The sequence below is a fragment of the Podarcis cretensis genome, assembly GCF_951804945.1.
Source record: "Podarcis cretensis genome assembly, chromosome: 11".
In the NCBI taxonomy this organism is placed as follows: Eukaryota; Metazoa; Chordata; class Lepidosauria; order Squamata; family Lacertidae; genus Podarcis; species Podarcis cretensis.
This window is the reverse complement of record NC_137180.1, coordinates 36,461,234-36,480,261: the sequence shown is the minus strand read 5'-3', so window position 1 is coordinate 36,480,261 and position 19,028 is coordinate 36,461,234. Positions and strand designations below refer to the sequence as shown.

Here is a 19,028-nt window from a genome sequence, read left to right as displayed (position 1 = left end):
TGCTTAGATTCATTCTCTTTTAAGTCGTTGCTCTTCTCCATTTTCTCCCCAAATTTTATTATCTGTAAGGTACACATGATAAGGCTATATGAACTCATGGTTTACACACACACACACACACATACATTTACATATATGGTATATGTTTAGATGCTATCTGATAACAGAAGACTGAAGAAGATAGACTAATGTTATGTAAACTTTAGGAAACATAATTGTTTTAGGTTTACATGGCTGAAGTTCAAAAGGTTGTTAATGTTGACAATGATGTGTGAATATTTTACACCAGTGTCTTTGAAAGCATGTTTTGGCAAGTGGTATTCCTTTAAAAAGTATTGGCCAGCATCTAGCATTTGGTGTAGCAGTGCCCCTCAAAATACCTTATGTAATTATTAATGAGTGTAAAATATGTCTTTAGACTCTTCACATTCTAGTGAAAAGGAGAAACAAGCTTCTTCTAATCAGCTGCTGTGTACCATAAAACCAGGAATAAACAAAACAAATGCCAAAGGAGAAACTTGTTTGCATTTGGCTGCTAAAAAAGGAGATTTGTCTTTAGTGAAATCTTTAATAGCATCTGGAGCATGTGTAAATCAGAAAGATAATGCAGGTGTGGTATTCTTAATTTATAGTTTAAATGTTTTCTGCTATGCTGTGACCCTAGAATCATCTCTCTCCTCCTCCGCCTCTCTCTCTTTCTTTCTTTCTATCTCTCTCTCATCAAATTCTCTTCTTCACTGCCAACAACAACATCCAAATAAGGATGCTTCATGGTTATATAGGATTAATATTATGCTCCATGGAGAAATATATATATACTGATATATACATATGGGCACACACACATTGTATTTTAACAGATGTCTAGTACAGTGGTAAAAGGTAAAGGTAAAGGTACCCCTGCCCGTATGGGCCAGTCTTGACAGACTCTGGGGTTGTGCGCCCATCTCACTTAAGAGGCCAAGGGCCAGCGCTGTCCGGAGACACTTCCAGGTCACGTGGCCAGCGTGACATCGCTGCTCTGGCGAGCCAGAGCCACACACGGAAACGCCGTTTACCTTCCCGCTGGTAAGCGGTCCCTATTTATCTACTTGCACCCGGAGGTGCTTTCGAACTGCTAGGTTGGCAGGCGCAGTACAGTGGTACCTCGGGTTAAGTACTTAATTTGTTCCGGAGGTCCGTACTTAACCTGAAACTGTTCTTAACCTAAAGCACCACTTTAGCTAATGGGGCCTCCTGCTGCCGCCGCGCTGCCGGAGCACAATTTCTTTTCTCATCCTGAAGCAAAGTTCTTAACCTGAAGCACTATTTCTGGGTTAGCGGAGTCTGTAACCTGAAGCGTCTGTAACCCGAGGTACCACTGTAGATGAATAGGTGTGCAAATATGTAAAGTGGCCTGGATCTAAAGCACTATTATAGTTGGAAAAAAGAAATTTGGGTGGGACTTTGAATTGCTTTCTATGAAGAACAGATCATAATCTGCCTTTAAAACTCCTTTCAAGTTCAAAGTCCTCTTGGGCACCTGGAAAAAGCTGTACAGTTATTTGGATCCAGGCCAATGTAGTAAAATTATTACATATTATTAGATGTGGCAACATGATAATGGGGCTTTTCTTCAGTAGCTCCCCAACTGTGGGGTGCAAATAGCTTTAGATACCAGGCTCAAACTTCCCACTTCACCCAGGCTTTTGACTAATTAAAAAATTAAACTGTCTGTGAGGGTCATTGTTTAGTTTGTTATTATGCTACATATTTTTGTGTTTTTATACATAAACCACCCTGTGATCCTTGAATGATGAATGGTATCTTGATAATAACAACAACAGCAACATTAGGTAAAGGCTCATGCATCTTACAGACTCATATCTAACTCCGGTTTTACTAGGCTGGACAGCAATTCATGAAGCTTCCAATAAGGGTTTTACTGAGATTATCGAAGAGCTGCTCAAAGCTGGTGCTGATGTGAATTCTAAAAGCCTGGATGGTGTTTTTCCAATTCATGATGCTGTTTCAGGCAACCATTTTGAGGTAATGTAGTGCTAACCAGCCTCTCTCTCGTCCACCGTCTGTTTAGCAGGCCAAAGTGTGTTTCAGATCCTAATTAAGAAGGACCTATTTGAATTAATAAAGGGTTTGCCAACATGACAACTATAGGCTTCACATGGGCCTGCAGAGGCCTTCATTAGAGCCCACTGTGCCTCCTCCACCTTACTGAAACTTGCCTTGACAGAAGCATTCTGTTGTAGTCCATAGACAAGGTTGTGGTATGCACTTGGTTGCGAAGTTTGTGTGTAGTGTCTACATCAGTTTCTCTGATTTACAAGTACGCCCACAGGCCCCAAAATATTAGCAGCCTCTGATATAGAAAGCACCTTGTTTGAAGGGCTTTTGATGTCTATGGCCTGGGTAGGGATGGGGAAGAAATTAGATTTGCTTGGTATTTTTGCATTTTAATGAGAGCTATCTAATTTGCAAACTGATATAGAAACTGAAACATGATTATCATTTTAAATTCATCACTTCTCTGAATTTTGTGACACAGTTGCCCAACCAAACAATGTGTACATAAATGGTTATATTAGTGGAAAGTGTGTTTAAAATGCATGTATTAGTGAAAACAATATATAAATTGCATATATTAGTGAACACATCATATAAATTTTTATCTTGTGGAAACTGCTTGCATAGAATTGGCATATGTATAAGCCAATACTACACTTAAATGTGTTTATCAGGAGAAATATGCACTAACATGCTGACTAGTTTTCATGAAGTTTTTTTTTGGGGGGGGGAGGGAGAGTATAAATTGCTGCAGAACTGAGTGTGGAGTGTGGACTTTAGTATTCAAAAAATGAGAAAATGGGAGAACTGAAATCGTCAGATTTATCAATCCCTAAGCCTGTCTCTGCACTTTGCCTTTGATAGACAAAACACAGAGTCCAACTTAGGTTTTGCTTCTGGATTCTTTTATTTTCCCAGCGTCTCTTGGAGTTACTCCCTTTGTACCAGTTTATTGACTATCACAAATCCTTTCCTCTTCTTCTAATGTCCTCATCATTTTTCAGTTAGCAACATATATGCAACAATGTATATTCTTGTTTTAAACTGTTTTTCCCCCTATAATGTTATTGTTTTATTTTATTTTTTGTAAGCTGTTTTGAGGTTTTATTACCCTGAAGTGGTATATAAATGTTGTAAAATAAAATAAATACAATTTTAAAACGAATTGGAAAAAGGAAGCTGAATGTCTGTTTCTGATCTTAACATTTGGCTAGTCTCTGGACTATTGTAAGAGCAGAAGAACATGAAAAAATAGTAACTAGACCATAGGAGTGAATAATTAAAAAATGTGTTGCAGGCAGCACAGTGTCTACTACTTCATGGTGCAAACCCAAATGAGATGGATGACTGTGGGAACAATGCCCTGGATGAAGCCACCTGTGACAAAATGAAAGAACTCCTTAAATCTTATGGTGCTACTGAGACCAAAGAGGCTCATCACATGACTGATGTGCTTGGTATGTTCATATTAACTGCAACTTCCTTTAGCCTTTTAAAAAGCATCCAACAGCACAATAAGCTTCCTGAAGTTACTTGTTTTCCAGCACCCTGGTCCTATTGTAATTAATTCTCCATTTTAGTGTGTCTTAATGTCAGCTAGCCAGCTGCACGCGTTGCTGCACTTAGCAGAGAAAACACTCCCGGCAGCCAGCCATAAATTCCTTTCTTTATTTCCTTCTGACAAGATTACATGCAGAATAAACAAAGCGATCCGTCTCTCATGATGCGTTGCTCTAACTGGTTTCTCTTTTCCCTCTCCCTCGAGACCAACACAGCCAACGGCTCGGCCCCTTCCGTTTTTCCCGGGGACGTGGATCCCCCTCTCTCTGAAGCACCCCTTCCTCCCTAGACTCACTATCCTCTTCTCTGTCTTCTGAGGGGGACCCAGTACTAAGCAGTGGAGATTGTGCCCTGAATCCTCTAATTCTTTCCTTCCTCGCTGCCTGCAGTTCCCTGACACTTAAGTGGATTTGATTTTCAGAAGAAGGTATCAAATGGCAAATACACACGTGTGTATGTGCACAACCTGATTCCCCCTCCCCGTACTTAATATATGTGTACTCAAGCTGGTACTATGTTGATTTGGTACATTCATAACTTATTTTGAAACTATAATCATTATTTCTTGATTTAGGCGAAAAAGAGTTACACACTTCTAGGTCTAGAAAAATCCGTAGTAGTTGCAGTAACTGTGAAGAGGATAACATGGTTTCACAGCTCAATTCAGCTAAACAGAGCTGTGACACAGTGAGTATAGATAGTTGAGCAGTTTTGTTTCCATGCGTTAGCATCAAATGTGGCCTGTATGAAGTTGCTGAATCGTGAATTATGTTTGTGTTATGTGAAGTTTCTGTTCACCTTTTGGCCAAAAAGGCAGCTCATAAAACTTATAAACACAAAATCCAAACAATATAATAAGATACAACTTATGCAAGATTTAAATTGTAATATTTCAATAACATATTTAAAAGAGAGGAAATAAAACCCAAAGAAATATCCCACTCCATGAAAGCAACCCCTGCCCATGCCAAAAGAGAGCAGGAATAACCTGACTCCTTCTTTCCCCTTTGGCAGCCATTACCCAGTCAAGGAGATGCAGAACAACTCACCCCTGACTGTTCCGAGCGCAGTCTTTTCCTCTGCATCAGGACTTCCTAGGCAGCAGCTTCTTATAAGAGTTCCAGGCAAAGCTGATAAAAAAAACGCCTTTCTGCACGCACAAGGTGTATTTCACTTACACAAAGGATATTCTGCACCTCATGTTACTGTGTTACACAAGAAAAGTGGAACTTATTCCAAAACTACTCTACTTGTAGTTGTGTTGTTTTTGCCAGCATAAGTATTATAGAATCTATGTATCATTGCACGTCATGAACTCTTCTCCTGGTGCTTGCACTTCTGCTTTTTGCTGATGGTTCTTTGGATCAGACCACATGTTTTACAGACAGGAGCAGCACAAACCTTCATAACGGTAAATCACTCTACAGCTTTCTCTCTTTGTAAGTTGTGTGCACCTAGCCATCCAACACAGCTGGCTCAGGTAAACTACCTGGCCGCTTTCCAAGTTCTCATGTTTTAGTTCAGTTCCAGACTGCCTGTCTTTAATAAAGCGAACAATGATTTGCATTTGACAGCACGAGTCCATCAACGAAGTATTGCAGAATATAGAAGAGAAACAGGATAGACTTTTGCTCTTTGAATTAAGAAGCCAAAGAGATGCAGGTGTGGATAAATTGTATAACCCATGAAAGATTGGCTAAATGTGTGTTTCATTGTTATGTTGGAGTAACATTTTTTTTGTAACTCCAAAGCTGCCTCTTGGATTCATGTTCATAGATGCTGGAAAGACTCCCATTGTAAAAACTGGTGAACCTACTACATTGAACAGGAGCAAACTTCTGAGGCTTGGGACTCGAACTGGAGCAATTGGGGGCTGCCTCAATATGATCCATCCCAACCCTGTGTTGTCCTGAATTGTCCCAATTCAGTTCAGGATCCAGTGTATAACTCTAATGGAGATACAGGAAGCAAAGGGCATGGTCCCTAAAGACAGCTTTCCTTAAGAAGAGGTGCCACCATTGGGTGCTGCCTCATTGGCACAGGGTGGCAGTTCCTGCCTGATTAAGGTCCATCTACCTTCCTCATTTAATATTTAGGAGGAATTTAAAAATATTCCTGTTCACTCAGATGTTTAATGACTGAAAGCTACTGAAGGATGCTGTTCCTGCCGTCCTTGAAATTGTTAGCTGTGAAGGTACAGTCGTACCTTGGAAGTCGAACAGAATCCATTCTGGAAGTCTGTTTGACTTTTCAAACATTCGGAAACCAAAGTGTGGCTTCTGATTGGCTGTAGGAAGCTCCTGCAGCCAATCAGAAGCCGTGGAAGCCCCATCGGACGTTCGGGTTCCAAAGAACATTCACAAAACGTCCGAATACCAAGGCATTTGGGATCCAAGGTACGACTGTATTGGATTGTTAACATTTTTTAAAAAAAATGTTTCATTTTGCTAGTTTATTAGTTACTGTCCTCAGCTCCTTTGGGTGTAAGGATGGAATAGAAATAAATTAATATTCTCTGTGATATTGGCATGGATTTTGTATTGCATACAAAATTGTATAGCGTTGTAAAGCAATTTGTAGAATGAAATTTGCTTTAAAAAGCTCAAGAGTAGACAATACTAGCTGATTTTTCTGTCACATCGTTTTAACTGCCACATTTTTATTGCCTCTGTTGCAAATTATTAAAAGGAGGCATGTCAGTTTAGTCTATTAACTTATTAAATCTGTAAATGTTGAACAGATCTATATATCCAAGATCTATCTCAGATACAGAACATTTTGAATGCTGTACTTGCCAAACAGAAATCAGAAAGGGATGATCTTGCTAAGAAATACAGGTAGGCAGAAGAAAAACTGTAGGTTTTTCTTTTATTTTCTTTACAAAATAGAGCATGGAATTATTATTTTTTACTTTGAAATCAAGCAAAATTATAGTATGCTACCAACATTCTCAGACCCTTCATCAGTTTTAAACCTTGTATACTTCCCATTAAGTTAAATCAATCCTGGTTCTACAAAAAATAGTAAAGATCTGGTGCTGCTTTGGCATCTGTTTTTAGCTGTTGTGAGAATTATGCTTTTATTTATGTGTATTGTTTTAAATAAAAATCAATATGACTAAAATATTTCAAAATAGGATTCTGCCTTTTAAAAAATGTTTGCTACCTTCATTTAGGGTACCGGTAGTTTAAAAAGGCTTTTGTTATTCATTATTAGGGAAGCTTGAGAAATTTGTTCTTTGCAGATTTTGATACAAACTGACCTGATCCACTTGAATGAATCTGAACTCTGTTACTCTTTTTTTTTATTTTGCACATCTCTGAATATTGTGGTGCAGTTCTCAGCTTTAAAAACAAAAAGGAGAAGCATGCAAAATGTGTATACGTTAGGATAGAATACATTTTGGCATATATATTTGTGAGAAAGTATGTTTTGGAATACACATTTTAATGCAGATTCTTTTTTTAAAAAATCTGCTTTTTAAAAATATATGCATTTTAAAAAAATCTACATATTAATGCAGAAAGAGATGTGATGGGCTTACAAATGAACACATATGAGACTAACCTGGAATGGAAATAGATGGTTCTGATCATTATGCTTAGAGGCATGCCATATTCTTGAATGGAATGGGTGGTTCATTTTAAACAATATGTATTTTTCATGGAAGTTCAATTGACTGTTCAATTGTTTTTAAATTTGATTTCAGAGCTTCTGCAGAATCTTTTAAACAGGGAGCCCTAAGGGAACAGATAGCAAAGCTTGTTTCCAGACAAAAGAGTCTTTTGCTCATGGCACAGAAGCAGAAAGAACTAGGCCAGAAAATACAAAATTATAAGAATGCAAAAAAGGAGGCGTCACATTCAGCAAAATGTGTCCCAAGCACACATGGCTCTTGTGAACGCAACAACACAGAAGATGATCCATTTGGGAGAACAGCACCCTCCTCTGATATAGCTATAGGCCTTGAAAACAGTTGGGTCATGGACAATATTTATTTAGATCAAGAATCCAGCCAGTATCCAAACAGGTCTCTGAATATGTCAGGAGGGAATGGAAAAGAGAAAAAGCAAAAAGGAGTTGGTCCCAAAAAAACGGCGTCTGAAAACAAACCCAAGGAATATAACACTGAGGAATTAACAAAGGTAACACATTTGAAGTATGTTAGATCATACTATAAACCATAAAATAGATCAGACAACATTGCCTTCAGAACATGTAGTTTGCCTTATTCAACAGACACACATAGAATATACTGATCATACATCAGTGGCACTACAGAGAAGCAAATTCCCAAGAATGTGCACACTAAATAGTTCAGCTGCTAAAAGTACTGTTATCAATAATAATATTATTATTATTCATCAAACCACTGAAAGTCAACATGTTTTCTCTAATGTGTCTTCGCAGCAATGCTCAAATGTAAGTGAGGATTTGCAGATGCAACCAGAATTAGAATCTACACACAGCTATCTCGCTACTCATCAGAAAAACATCCCAAAAAATAGACACTCGCTTAATGCTAATTTAGAGCCTGCAGGGATATTTTCTCATGCGCTATCACAAAGCAGAATCAGCCCAAGTTCTTCTCAATGTTCTAACAGTCAGAATTCTGAAAAACAATTAAACTTCAAAGCAAGCAGAAGGAAGAAAAATCAGCTATTAGATCTGCTTGAACTGGGAAAGATTAAGTCCGGAGATGATGTTCTAGAATTCACAGTACAGGTAGATTGTTCAGTTGCAAAGCAATGTCAGTATCAATGCAAAATGTATTTAAAAAATGCAGAGTAATGAATTATTAGCAAAAGCTAATTGATCATTAGAAGCAACAAATAATCCTGTGGCACGTTAAAGCTAACAAATTTATTATGGCATAAGCTTTCATATAGGAAGTGTTATATGACATTGCAGGTATACAAATATGGTTGGGGGGTGAATTGTGAGGTCAGGAGGAACGTTGTAATGATTTTGCCTGCTCCATTACTGCATTGTTCAGGTAACATATATGTTCTAATACAATCAGGACCTGGTTCAAATTCTAACATTAAAAATAAGTATTCAGAGTTTATTTTCTGGCTTCTCTTCCCCTCCACCCTGATTCAGCTGGGTGCTAAGAGTGCTATTTTGCCCTGTATTATCAAAAATAAGCAGGAACACAAATAAAGGCTGGCCTATGCCATTTGATTGTGCTGTGTCCTAGCTTAGTGTCAGAAGAGGGTGTGGGGCAATAATACACAGATACAACTATATCCCAACATGCAACATGCAAAGAAAGGCAGTGCTGTAGTGCCTGTATTTTCTGTATCCTCTGGCCTTCCCTTGCAGCACTATGATGGCAGCAGATGTACAGCAAACTGCAGTTTTTCCAGTCAGCTGCTTAGCTGGGGACAATTTCTGCTTATTACAGCAAGCAAGTGGACGAGGGGGGAATTGCGAGGATGGTATGATAGAATTAGCAGGCAGCTACTACTGACAAAATAGTTGGAGCACATCATGGTGATCTTCAGCCCAGACAATTACATAGTCTAAGAGGTGCTAGTGGTTCAAAGTGTAGGGGATTATAATTCTTAATTGTTTTGTGTTCCTTGTTTTTGTTTTTGTTTTTAATTTAGGATTCCAAGCATAAAGCCAGCCTTTTGGGAAATGGTAAAGTCAAAGCTGGCAACAACACAGTTTACCAAAATCTAGTTCAATGGATTAAAGCACTACTAGGAAGTGACATTTCTGTAAGCTGGAAATACGTATACAACAAGGTAGGCTCATTGGTTTTTTTTAATAGGCGACAGAAAATTTAATGTTAGTGTGAAGTTTGTTGCATGAAAGTGAGCAGTGTAGTGGTAGTTTGTCTGAGCACAGGCAGGCAGGCGATGTCAGGAGCGAGTCAGCAATAAATCACATAGTGTAAATGAAGTTAACTCTTTATTAGAAGAAGCAGGATCTGTTCAGGTGGGCCAGGCCTCATGAGCACAGCAACTGGTTGTTTATTATTATCATCATTATCATATTCTGTACAATTCATTCATTATTATTTTTAAGGAAAACTGTCATCAACTAAAAAGTGTATTTTTAAAAAATAAGCAAGAAAAAGAAGGGGGGAAAGCCACAAAGCATTATAGTCCTGTGTAGTCTTCTGCATTTGACTTTGGCTTTTTGTTTTTCCATACTCGACTTGCAGGAAATGTACAAAGTAGATATATTACTTTGACACGGGCTCAATATTTCTTGATGCATTTTTTAAAATGAAGTAAATAACATCTTCAGTGACATATATTTACCTTTATACAGGTCACATACTGTGGAACTCTGTTATCAAAAATTATTGCTGAAGTTCATGTTTCTAAGGAACCAGAGTTAACAGTGCAACAAAATAAGCTATTTGGTATGTGCTGACTAAAATGTGAATTCCATTTAGATGAAAATGCCCCCCAAAAGGACAGGGTTTATAAATCCTCAGACTTCTACTGCACACTTTTTCTATCTTTAATCACAAATTATGGACATAACAGCATTTTTTAGTAGAGCCATGCATGTGCCTCAGAAATGCTAACAAGACAAGTTTTCTGTGTTGGAAATGTTATGGTTTGCTGTGATTCTCTCCTGAGCAAAGCTAGTGAGTTAACCTACATGGGTTGGAGAACCCATAAGTGCTAAGAGTTAATGGCTTCATTAAACTTGTCTTTGCTTGAAATTTTGTGAATTTAATCCAGTATTTGTGTGGCTGAGCATTCTGCATAAGTACTGTCCTCTAGTTGTTTTTGGGAATAAGAAATATTGGCTTCAGTCAAAACTGTTCATGTACACACAAGGAAGACACTATTGCAGATTAAAATATCTATTACCAACTTGTGCTTAGAGGTATCAATATTGGGTAAGGGAATATTCTGATACAAATTAGTAACTATTTATGAACTCCAAGTTATAACTTCTATTTTTAAACAATAATATGAAAGAAATCTTTTAAAATGATGTCCAGGTGATATATGATCCCAGTATTGATAAGCAAAATGAATAAATAGTGCTGCTCTATTTTCTAGAAATGTCAAAAATAGTGAGGGGATTTCTGCTATATGGAGTGAACCTCACACCCAGCAATTTCTGGGAGGACAGATGGTATTATTGGACAGATATATTTTTCTTGGATTGCATGTTCCCCATGACTTCTTGACATACACAAGAACAAAGCCACCCCTTGCCTAATGTGCCAATTAGGAACAAATTGTCAGGCCTGGCCCTAAGTTTTTTAATAGGCTGAACACAAGTCCAACACAAGCAGATGTTGATATGATAAGCCTGTGGTAGATGTGAAGGGCTGAGAGCTTGATAACAGATGAGACAAGCAAGAACCAAGGACCAGAGGCAGGAAGATGTAATTGTAGACAGGATGAAGGTCACATCCTGCCCAGAGAATATGATTAAATGGTTAATGAATGCCAAGGATAACCAAAATACCGGATCAGTTAGGGAACAGAAGCATATCCATAACAAAGCAACAAGTTGCTCAGACTGAGGAGTTGGCTTGGCTTGGCTTTGAAGAAAAGGTTTATAGGGTCTGGTATGTTTCCATTAGCTTTTGAGGAGGTCAGCTGTCCAGGCTGTACAATCACCTGATAGCATCCAGACTAGCACTGTCACCTAGGACACCCTTGACTCACAGAACCTGGCCCTTCCCTGAGGAACTAGAATGCTGGTGGTATAGGAATGATGGAATGTATTGGAGGCTCTGGTTCAAGACTTCCCTTGGCCGGCATGTTACACAGATAATTTTGATCTTTTTCAACCAGGGAGAAACTCTACAAGATGCAATCACAGCCGAGGTGCTGAGTACTGCTGTTTTAGTCATAAGGCTGCTTCCTCTCAGAATGCAGAGAATATAAGGCAGGAAACTGCACCCTTTCCTCAGGAAGAAATGGAAATCTCTCTGTCCCCTGAAACAGAAGCTGAGGAAATAATGACAGCAGTCAGTGAAACAAGTAAGTGAAATAAGACCACATGCAATCCTGTTTTGTCACAAGTTTGTCACAAGTAAAATTTTGGTGGTAGGACTATTGCAAACTCTTGGTCTTGGCACAAAAAATAAGATTAGTTTGCTGTTGAATTGTACCCTTTTTCTTTCTGCAAAGCGTGCATTTTCTGTTTACTGCTTCAGAGCCTGTGCTATTAGACTATGGTTGTCTTTAAATATTCTGTGGTTTTTCCTAATTCAGTGTAGTCTAACTGTGAAAGACACTTTACAAAGCCCTGCCTTCTACATTTATCTGATTTGCTGTATAATATAACACATATATGTAGGACGTTGTATATCTTATGAATCCACATACATATTGGATAATCGGGAATGAACAGCAAAGCCAAAATAGAACGTTTAATTATCTAAACATATGGTTGCAACCTGCATCCTCTTAGAGATACTGAACATATACTACACATCTGCAGTGAATCTTCCAAAATAAAGCTTATTGCTCTTTAAATAACCCATACTAAGGATATACATTTATTGATGGAGTGTTAAATGCTTTTGATACTGAAAGACTTAATCAGGATTTAGTTCTTAAAATGGGGAGAGCATCTGGATAGTGACATACAATATCTGTTTTAACTGAGAATCTTCTTCAGGGCATTATTGTATTTTAAAACATCTGTCTGAGCAGAGTTTTTCGGCCTCCTCATAAGCAGCTTCCCTAAGGGTAACCTACCATGTTGCTTTTTGTAGTTAGAGGTGCTCACACTCATGTAAACTGAAGTGTGCAAACATAACATGAGAACTGTATGTTTCAGTTTTCCCAGAGAAGATGCTGTTTTGTAAGAACTGTGGAAACAGATCCAGACAATCCTATTTCTTTACTTAGAAGAGAGAGGTCTTCCATCTTAGAAAACTTGTAACCATTGTGGTGGATGAATGTGTGTTTATTATTTTTTTAAGTGTTGCATGCCACCCAAATCCCTGACTGGTGGGAGATTCTAGGGGTTTCAGGCACTTATCCAGGGTTTGTATTTCTGTTTGGAAATGAGGCACAATGGAGACAGCGGTGTCTTCATGATATATGGTTTATTTACACATACTGTATATACAACCTGAGCATGCGATGGAGGGGTTCACAGCATCAGCACCCCAAAAGAGTCTAATTTCTCCCATAGCTGCAGCCTTGGATTCAAACATAACTCAAACATTGCTCTCAAGCGTTGCCCTGATTTTCTCTCCAGCTTCTGCTTTACTTCTAAGTTACATCACTGCAAACTCTCAGCTCTCTCCTTTGTCTTTTTCTAACTACTAGGCAATCACCTCAACAGGAAACTAAGCTGGCTTATATTTTAACATTTGCTGGATCCAGGGATTAGAAGGGTCTCTGCACAGTGCACACAGCCTACTTCCCCTCACCCTAAACTCATAACAAAAACCTCTTTAAAATTTGCTATATGACCCAACTTCAGTTGTGTTGGTACTTCAGTGTAGATTTGTATTCCTGTTCACTAGGCTTATATTATTTGTTATTTCTTTATTTGTTTTTTAAAATGTATATACCACCGTTCATCAAAAGACCACAGGGAGATTTCCAACACAGAACATACAACAATAAATTATATATATGAAAACATAACATAATATCCATACAAGAATAATAATTACTGCTTTTTTTTGGGGGGGGGGGTACTCAAGGGTGCACAGTACTTCCCCCCCATCCCCAGAAGAAAGGGCACTGGTTAAAAGTGCCGCTCTTACTGTAACAACTTCATGGTGAGTACCAGCCTAGAGGAAAGCACCGATAACAATATATAGTAATAAATAATACATAATGGTACACAGTGCTTTTTTGGTTAAAAAAAAAGGAGGTGCCAGTACTTAAATTGATAAAAGTGTCATGGGTGCCCACACAAAATGGCTGCCATGGGCAGCAAAAAAAGAGGTGCCAGGACTCCGTGCCAATGAGTACTGTCACAGAAAGCAGAGGTGAAACTAGGTTTTGTTTCACCAGGATCAAAGACCCAGTTTGGCACACCCTCCCACGTGCATTTGCACACACGCACACACACAGGCTGGGAGCCTCCAATTACTTTGCATTTTCAGGACTGAATCCTGGAGTGCAGATATGTTCTGCTATGTTCTGATGTGTCACGGCTCAAATGAAACAAATCATTTTTTTGATATCTTGGTTTGAATACTTTGTCCTTTTAATTTAGAGAAAAATGTGTTTTGGAGAATTAATAGTTAAATTGATTTTGGGGGGTAGGAAAACAAAATGCAAATGTAAAAAAAAGTTTTCCTTACAGTTTAAAATATTTTGTGCGTTTGGTTTTTTGTTGATGGATGTGCAGGTGTAAACAATACATGAAATCAACGATTATGTCATGGTATGGCTTTATTGCTAAATAAAGAGGTATGGAGTCAATCTGATCTGAAAATCATACTTGGATTCTCTTACGTGGAAGCTCTTTCACTGTCCTTAAATGTGCAGAAAATAATTGATTTTTTTTAAGAGAGGAGGAGGAGGAACATATCACTCTACACATGTGCTATGACACACTTTCCTAAATAAGTGCTGTACAAGTCCTATTGTCATGAAAACGGCAAAGTAAAAAATTGCAGTCCCCCGCCCAGTCAAAATGTGGCGAGCTAGCACTGGTTGCCTTAAATATCTCACCACTTAAGAAATTGGGGGTTTAAAGCATTCCTTATACTTCATGCTAGATATTTTAATTTAGTGCATTTCATCTTTCTAACAGAACTACCCTACCACCTTGATTCCTCAACAACACCCAGGAGATTTCTACAGTTCAACAGCAGAGTGCTAATAAAGGATGAAGAATTTATGCCAGGTCATATAATGGATCAGTACTGGAACTTCTATGTCCATTGTGAGGGTTTTGGATTTTAAACGAAAAAGTCGTTTTCCTTCTCTATCTAGTAAAATTTAATGAGCTTGGGGAAGAGGATTGCATTGTGTTTTTTGAATTTTATTATTGCACCAAATCTTTGTTAGCATCACTTTTAAAATACAAAGGGAACCTTGTTGTGTCCCAACAGATGTAAACTGTTTGAGAGCTTTTAGTAGAAGACCAGGTGGGGAAAAAAGATTATGGGTATAGATAAGGTTGCGAATGGCTGTGTGGTTACAGTTGCTATGCACTTTGACCTTGATATGCCTCATTATGGAAAGCAAAAGTCTGATGTGGATGAGATGGCTGAAATAAAAAAAAATGGTCAGGATGGCACCTGTTGTTATTACTGAAGCACAGACTGACAGAAAATTAAAAGCATTTCAGGTGAAACAGGTGTTGAGTTGTGGCCTGAGCTCCAGCCTCTGGGTCACCAATGAAAGTTTAGTCTGGTTATCTTAGGCAAGGTTGAATCAAATTGTCAGCATCTGCCAATTTTGATATGTCAGCCCTAATTAAAGAACAGGGAACAAATGATTATCTTTAAAGAGTCCTACACTGTTGTTGTTTTTCAATAGAAGACTCTTTCAGACTCAGAATCTAATTCTAAGAAAGCAAACCTTACAATACGGGCCTGAAAATTGTGCTCACCTCTGTTTGTACACACCCACACAGCCAATAAAGGATAATTGGTTTCAATTACTTTTGTGGCTAATGCTTGCTGTTAGTGAAAGTTTTTGTAATGCAACCTGAAATCTCATTTTCCCTCAAACTTCCATTTGTAGCAGGATGAAGCTGTATTATTTACATTTCCTATCATGGGGCCATATTTAGCTCTTTTATAAGGGGACAAATCTTAAACAGCTTTCAATGGAGCTCCACAACTAAGTTACAACATTTTGAACCTCCATTTGAATCCCATCTGTGTGAACACACCATACAGTGAAGATTCATAGAGCTTTCTTTTTCTTTTTCTTTTAATTTAAAGGAAGTAATTCCTTTGGGGATTTTTCACATTGAGCTGGTCCCAGTGTAAAGCTATTCATGGTATTGTGCGGTCTCTCTCCCCTTCCATCTCTTACAGAAAGTTGCTAGGATAAGCTGTGATTAGTGTTGGTGACACGTAACATAGCCATAGTTAAGGCCTGTTGGAGAATTAGTATGAGAGCAGGGGAGGCTTTAGAGAAGAAAGTGTTTCACAACCTCCTCCCAATATCCTAGTCACCATAAAGTGATTGCAGTCTTTGAACTGGCCCAATGAGATATAAAAAAACCCACACTTATTGGATTACATAAAATATCAGTATTTTATGAAATGCAGTATTTTGAAATACACAGAGGTGAAGGCTTAATTATCAGTGTCATTCAGAAATATCCACGGGCATTCAAATACAAGGCGAAAATACTTTTTAATCATTTTGATTATAATCTCTTTGAGCTTTTAAACCCGGGAGCTACTTTATACTGTGCAGTATCTTCTGGGGGAGGGATGGTGTTTGTCTTACATGTGAATTATTTCCTACTTCTTTACTAGGGTATCTGTAGCAGATACAGCTGCCATAGCCAGAGTTGAAAATGTTTTGGGGTTCTTTCATGTCAGATTAAACAACATTTTAAAGATGCAAAATGAGATTCCTTGTTAACTCGTTTTGCTGAATTGCTATCAGCCACATATGGAAGAGTTTCTCTACTGATTATCTGATTGGCATATAAGCTGGTGTACGGAAGTGACTGTTGACTGCCTTAGGCAAAAAAGATATTGGAGATAATAGAGAACAAAGTCTGTGGTAAGGAAAGTTAACAAAGTCAACACTTTGTTAGAAAGAACGTCTAAGGTTTCAGATGTCCAAAACTGTCATGTAACAAAAAAGTAAACTAGTTTGATGAGTAAGGTACTTAAAACAATGCTATTTTAGTTGAATCTTATTTTTTTGGCCATTCAGCTCCTGTTGCACTTTAATCACACTGTACTCTTTTTGTTATAACAAACATATTGCATTACTGGTTGAAAGAGAGCAGTGATTCATATTTATCTTTTGTTGCAGGAGAATATTGTACTGCCTATGAAATGTACAAAAGATTTATCTGAATATTAGATTTACTTCACTGTTCGCTTAATTTGTTGTTTATGTTGTTTTCTTTGATGTAAGGCACCCAATAAATTAGGAACATGCCAACTGCAAGGCCTTGATGCTGCATTTTGGATTAGCTTTGTTCCTACAGGAGAACATAAAATCAAGATTTGACATGATGAGTATGAAGTAAAAGCTTTGGCTCATAAGCTGGCTTTTCAGTACTAAAAAAGACAGACACCATTTGTTAAATATTGTTTCTTCTGTATTTGATTTACTAAAGTTTAAAATGTAATTACGTTACCTTCTCTTTTCTTTTTGAAAGGAAAAGGGGGAACTTTATTGTATAAATTTAGTAGATCAGCACAAGATTTTATGGTATGAGTAGCTGCTGTTCTGGTGGGGGATAAAATTCAGATTCAGAATATAGGAGACATGTGACTGTGTCTTAGTATGTAGAGTAGCACCATGGTCCAGGATTTGTTGTTACAACTCTGACAGTGTTGATTAGTGAGACTGTTTTTCAACAGTGTCACTGTAACCACAAAATCCACTAAGTTCTAGATTTCCTTTAATGGAGGAAAAATCTAATTGACTTAATGTCTTTTTTTTTATTGTGTAAGCTGCTTTGTGACACCCTAGTGCAAAAATGCAATAAATAATAAATACTGAAAAGCATTTTTGTAATCAGTTTATTATCGCTGGTCATTCAGAACACATTGTTCTCTCTTTCTTGATCACCTGGTACTCTGTTACCTGTAACTGATACACTGGAAACAAATAAAACTAGGCCAGTATCTAATACTTCCTTAAAACCAAAGTGCCTGTTTGGGCATACTATTCTACTGTACTACATTGACTATTAAAAATTATTCATGAAATATCTGAACGTATGAAGTGCCCATTGGGTGGGCAAGCTTTTTCTGTTGAGGGCCACATTTTTCAGGGGAAATCTGTTGGGGGCCACAGCCAGTTGTAGGAAGGGCCAAAACCAAAAGTGAACAGGGCCACTTCTCTCTTTTTCTGCCATCTACTTTTTCTCTCTGACATCCCCCTTTCTCCATGTCCAGTCAGGCTCTCCAGGCCAGGGACAGATCACCTTTGCAAGAGATTTGAACTGATTGCTTACAGATGACTTTTTAAATTATGCCAAGATCTAAATAATGCTTGTCGCTGGTCTATCCAGTCCTGTACCTGTCTATCCTTTAACTAGCTCTCTAAGGGTGGTGCTCACATTACTGTCTTGGAGCACAGTGAGATTGTTTTTTCTTTCTTTTCTGGTGCACTTCACATCTCTCTGTCTCCAGCTGTTCATATCAGCATGGCTTCATTGGTGACAATTTCATTTCTGTTTGCGTACACACCAGGGGGTGTTTATGGGCAGGGATGTCTTTACCTCATGCAAAGGTGTTCGTTCACACCTTGGCTGGAGGCAAATTAGAAGCTGCTTAAGAACTGCAGCCATGGTGAAGCTAGTTTGAGAAACAACTCATCAAACAGTATTATTTTATTGAAAAGTACAGGATATATACGGTAAGCATTTTTTACAATGTCACGTGAACACATTCAAAACCCAGCACTGGAAATGCAAAAGTGCACAGTGTGAACACAGCTTAGATCTCAGAGAAGAGATGAAGAGAAGAGATGAGCCAGCCATACTCCTTAAATCCCTTGTTTGCTAGAGACACCAGGGCCTGATTTTCTCCTGGACATGATATTGGTGGAAGTAGGGAGTCTGACTTCAATTATACAAATGCAGCCTGAATTTAAGACCTGATCTTACATACCAGCATTTCTGCATCCAAAAAAATCTCATGTTGAAGCCTGTGAGAAGCTCTCTTTTATGAGCTTCAGTGTGCTGATGCTCAGTCTCTGTGCATGCAATGCACTGCACCCTCAAGCTTCTACCCATTTACTGAAGGGGGGGAAATACAAAAAGGGCGAGATTCAATGACATTACACTGCATGTGCATCCTGCCTCCTAGCAAAGTGGCATTTATAGGATTATCTAATTTTAGCCTCACAGCAACCGTGAAGACATATACACATTTAACTGTGGGAGTAAGCGCCATTGAGTGCAGTGGGAACAGGAAGCTGCCTTATATTGAGTCAGACTTATTAAACTAGCTCAATATTGCCCACACTGACTGGCGGCAGCTCACCCCAGCCAGATGGGCAGGGTATAAATAATAAATTATTATGATTATTATTATTCCCCCAGCCTTACCTGGAGATGCCAGGGATTGGACCTGGGGCCTTTGGCATACAAAGCAGATGCTTTACCACTGAGCTATGGAGTTTCAAAGTGATGCTGATGCTGCCAACTTCTGAGTTGACAGACAACATCCTGCCATCCCAGGGGTCAGTAAACTTTCAGCAGGGGGCTGGTCCACTGTCCCTCAGACCTTGTGAGGGGCCCCCCGAATTATATTTTGAAGGGGAAAAAAATGAATGGATTCCTAT

The 19,028-nt window shown here is 38.4% G+C and overlaps 1 protein-coding gene across 1 annotated transcript in view; it reads left to right on the top strand.

The window, feature by feature from the left end:
* Positions 1-19,002, top strand: part of ANKRD31 (ankyrin repeat domain 31) — a gene marked incomplete at its 5' end in the record, with an annotated part of 47,999 nt that extends 28,997 nt beyond the window's left edge. Inside the window, 12 exons of the mRNA XM_079995215.1 lie at positions 419-610; positions 1,886-2,028; positions 3,359-3,518; positions 4,196-4,308; positions 5,196-5,283; positions 6,362-6,458; positions 7,331-7,766; positions 8,032-8,346; positions 9,234-9,374; positions 9,907-10,000; positions 11,403-11,591; positions 14,341-19,002. Of these exons, the coding sequence (XP_079851341.1) occupies positions 419-610; positions 1,886-2,028; positions 3,359-3,518; positions 4,196-4,308; positions 5,196-5,283; positions 6,362-6,458; positions 7,331-7,766; positions 8,032-8,346; positions 9,234-9,374; positions 9,907-10,000; positions 11,403-11,591; positions 14,341-14,492 (2,120 nt within the window). The 3' untranslated portion in view covers positions 14,493-19,002. The remainder of the gene's footprint in view (positions 1-418; positions 611-1,885; positions 2,029-3,358; positions 3,519-4,195; positions 4,309-5,195; positions 5,284-6,361; positions 6,459-7,330; positions 7,767-8,031; positions 8,347-9,233; positions 9,375-9,906; positions 10,001-11,402; positions 11,592-14,340) is intronic.
* Between the last annotated feature and the right edge of the window lie 26 nt (positions 19,003-19,028).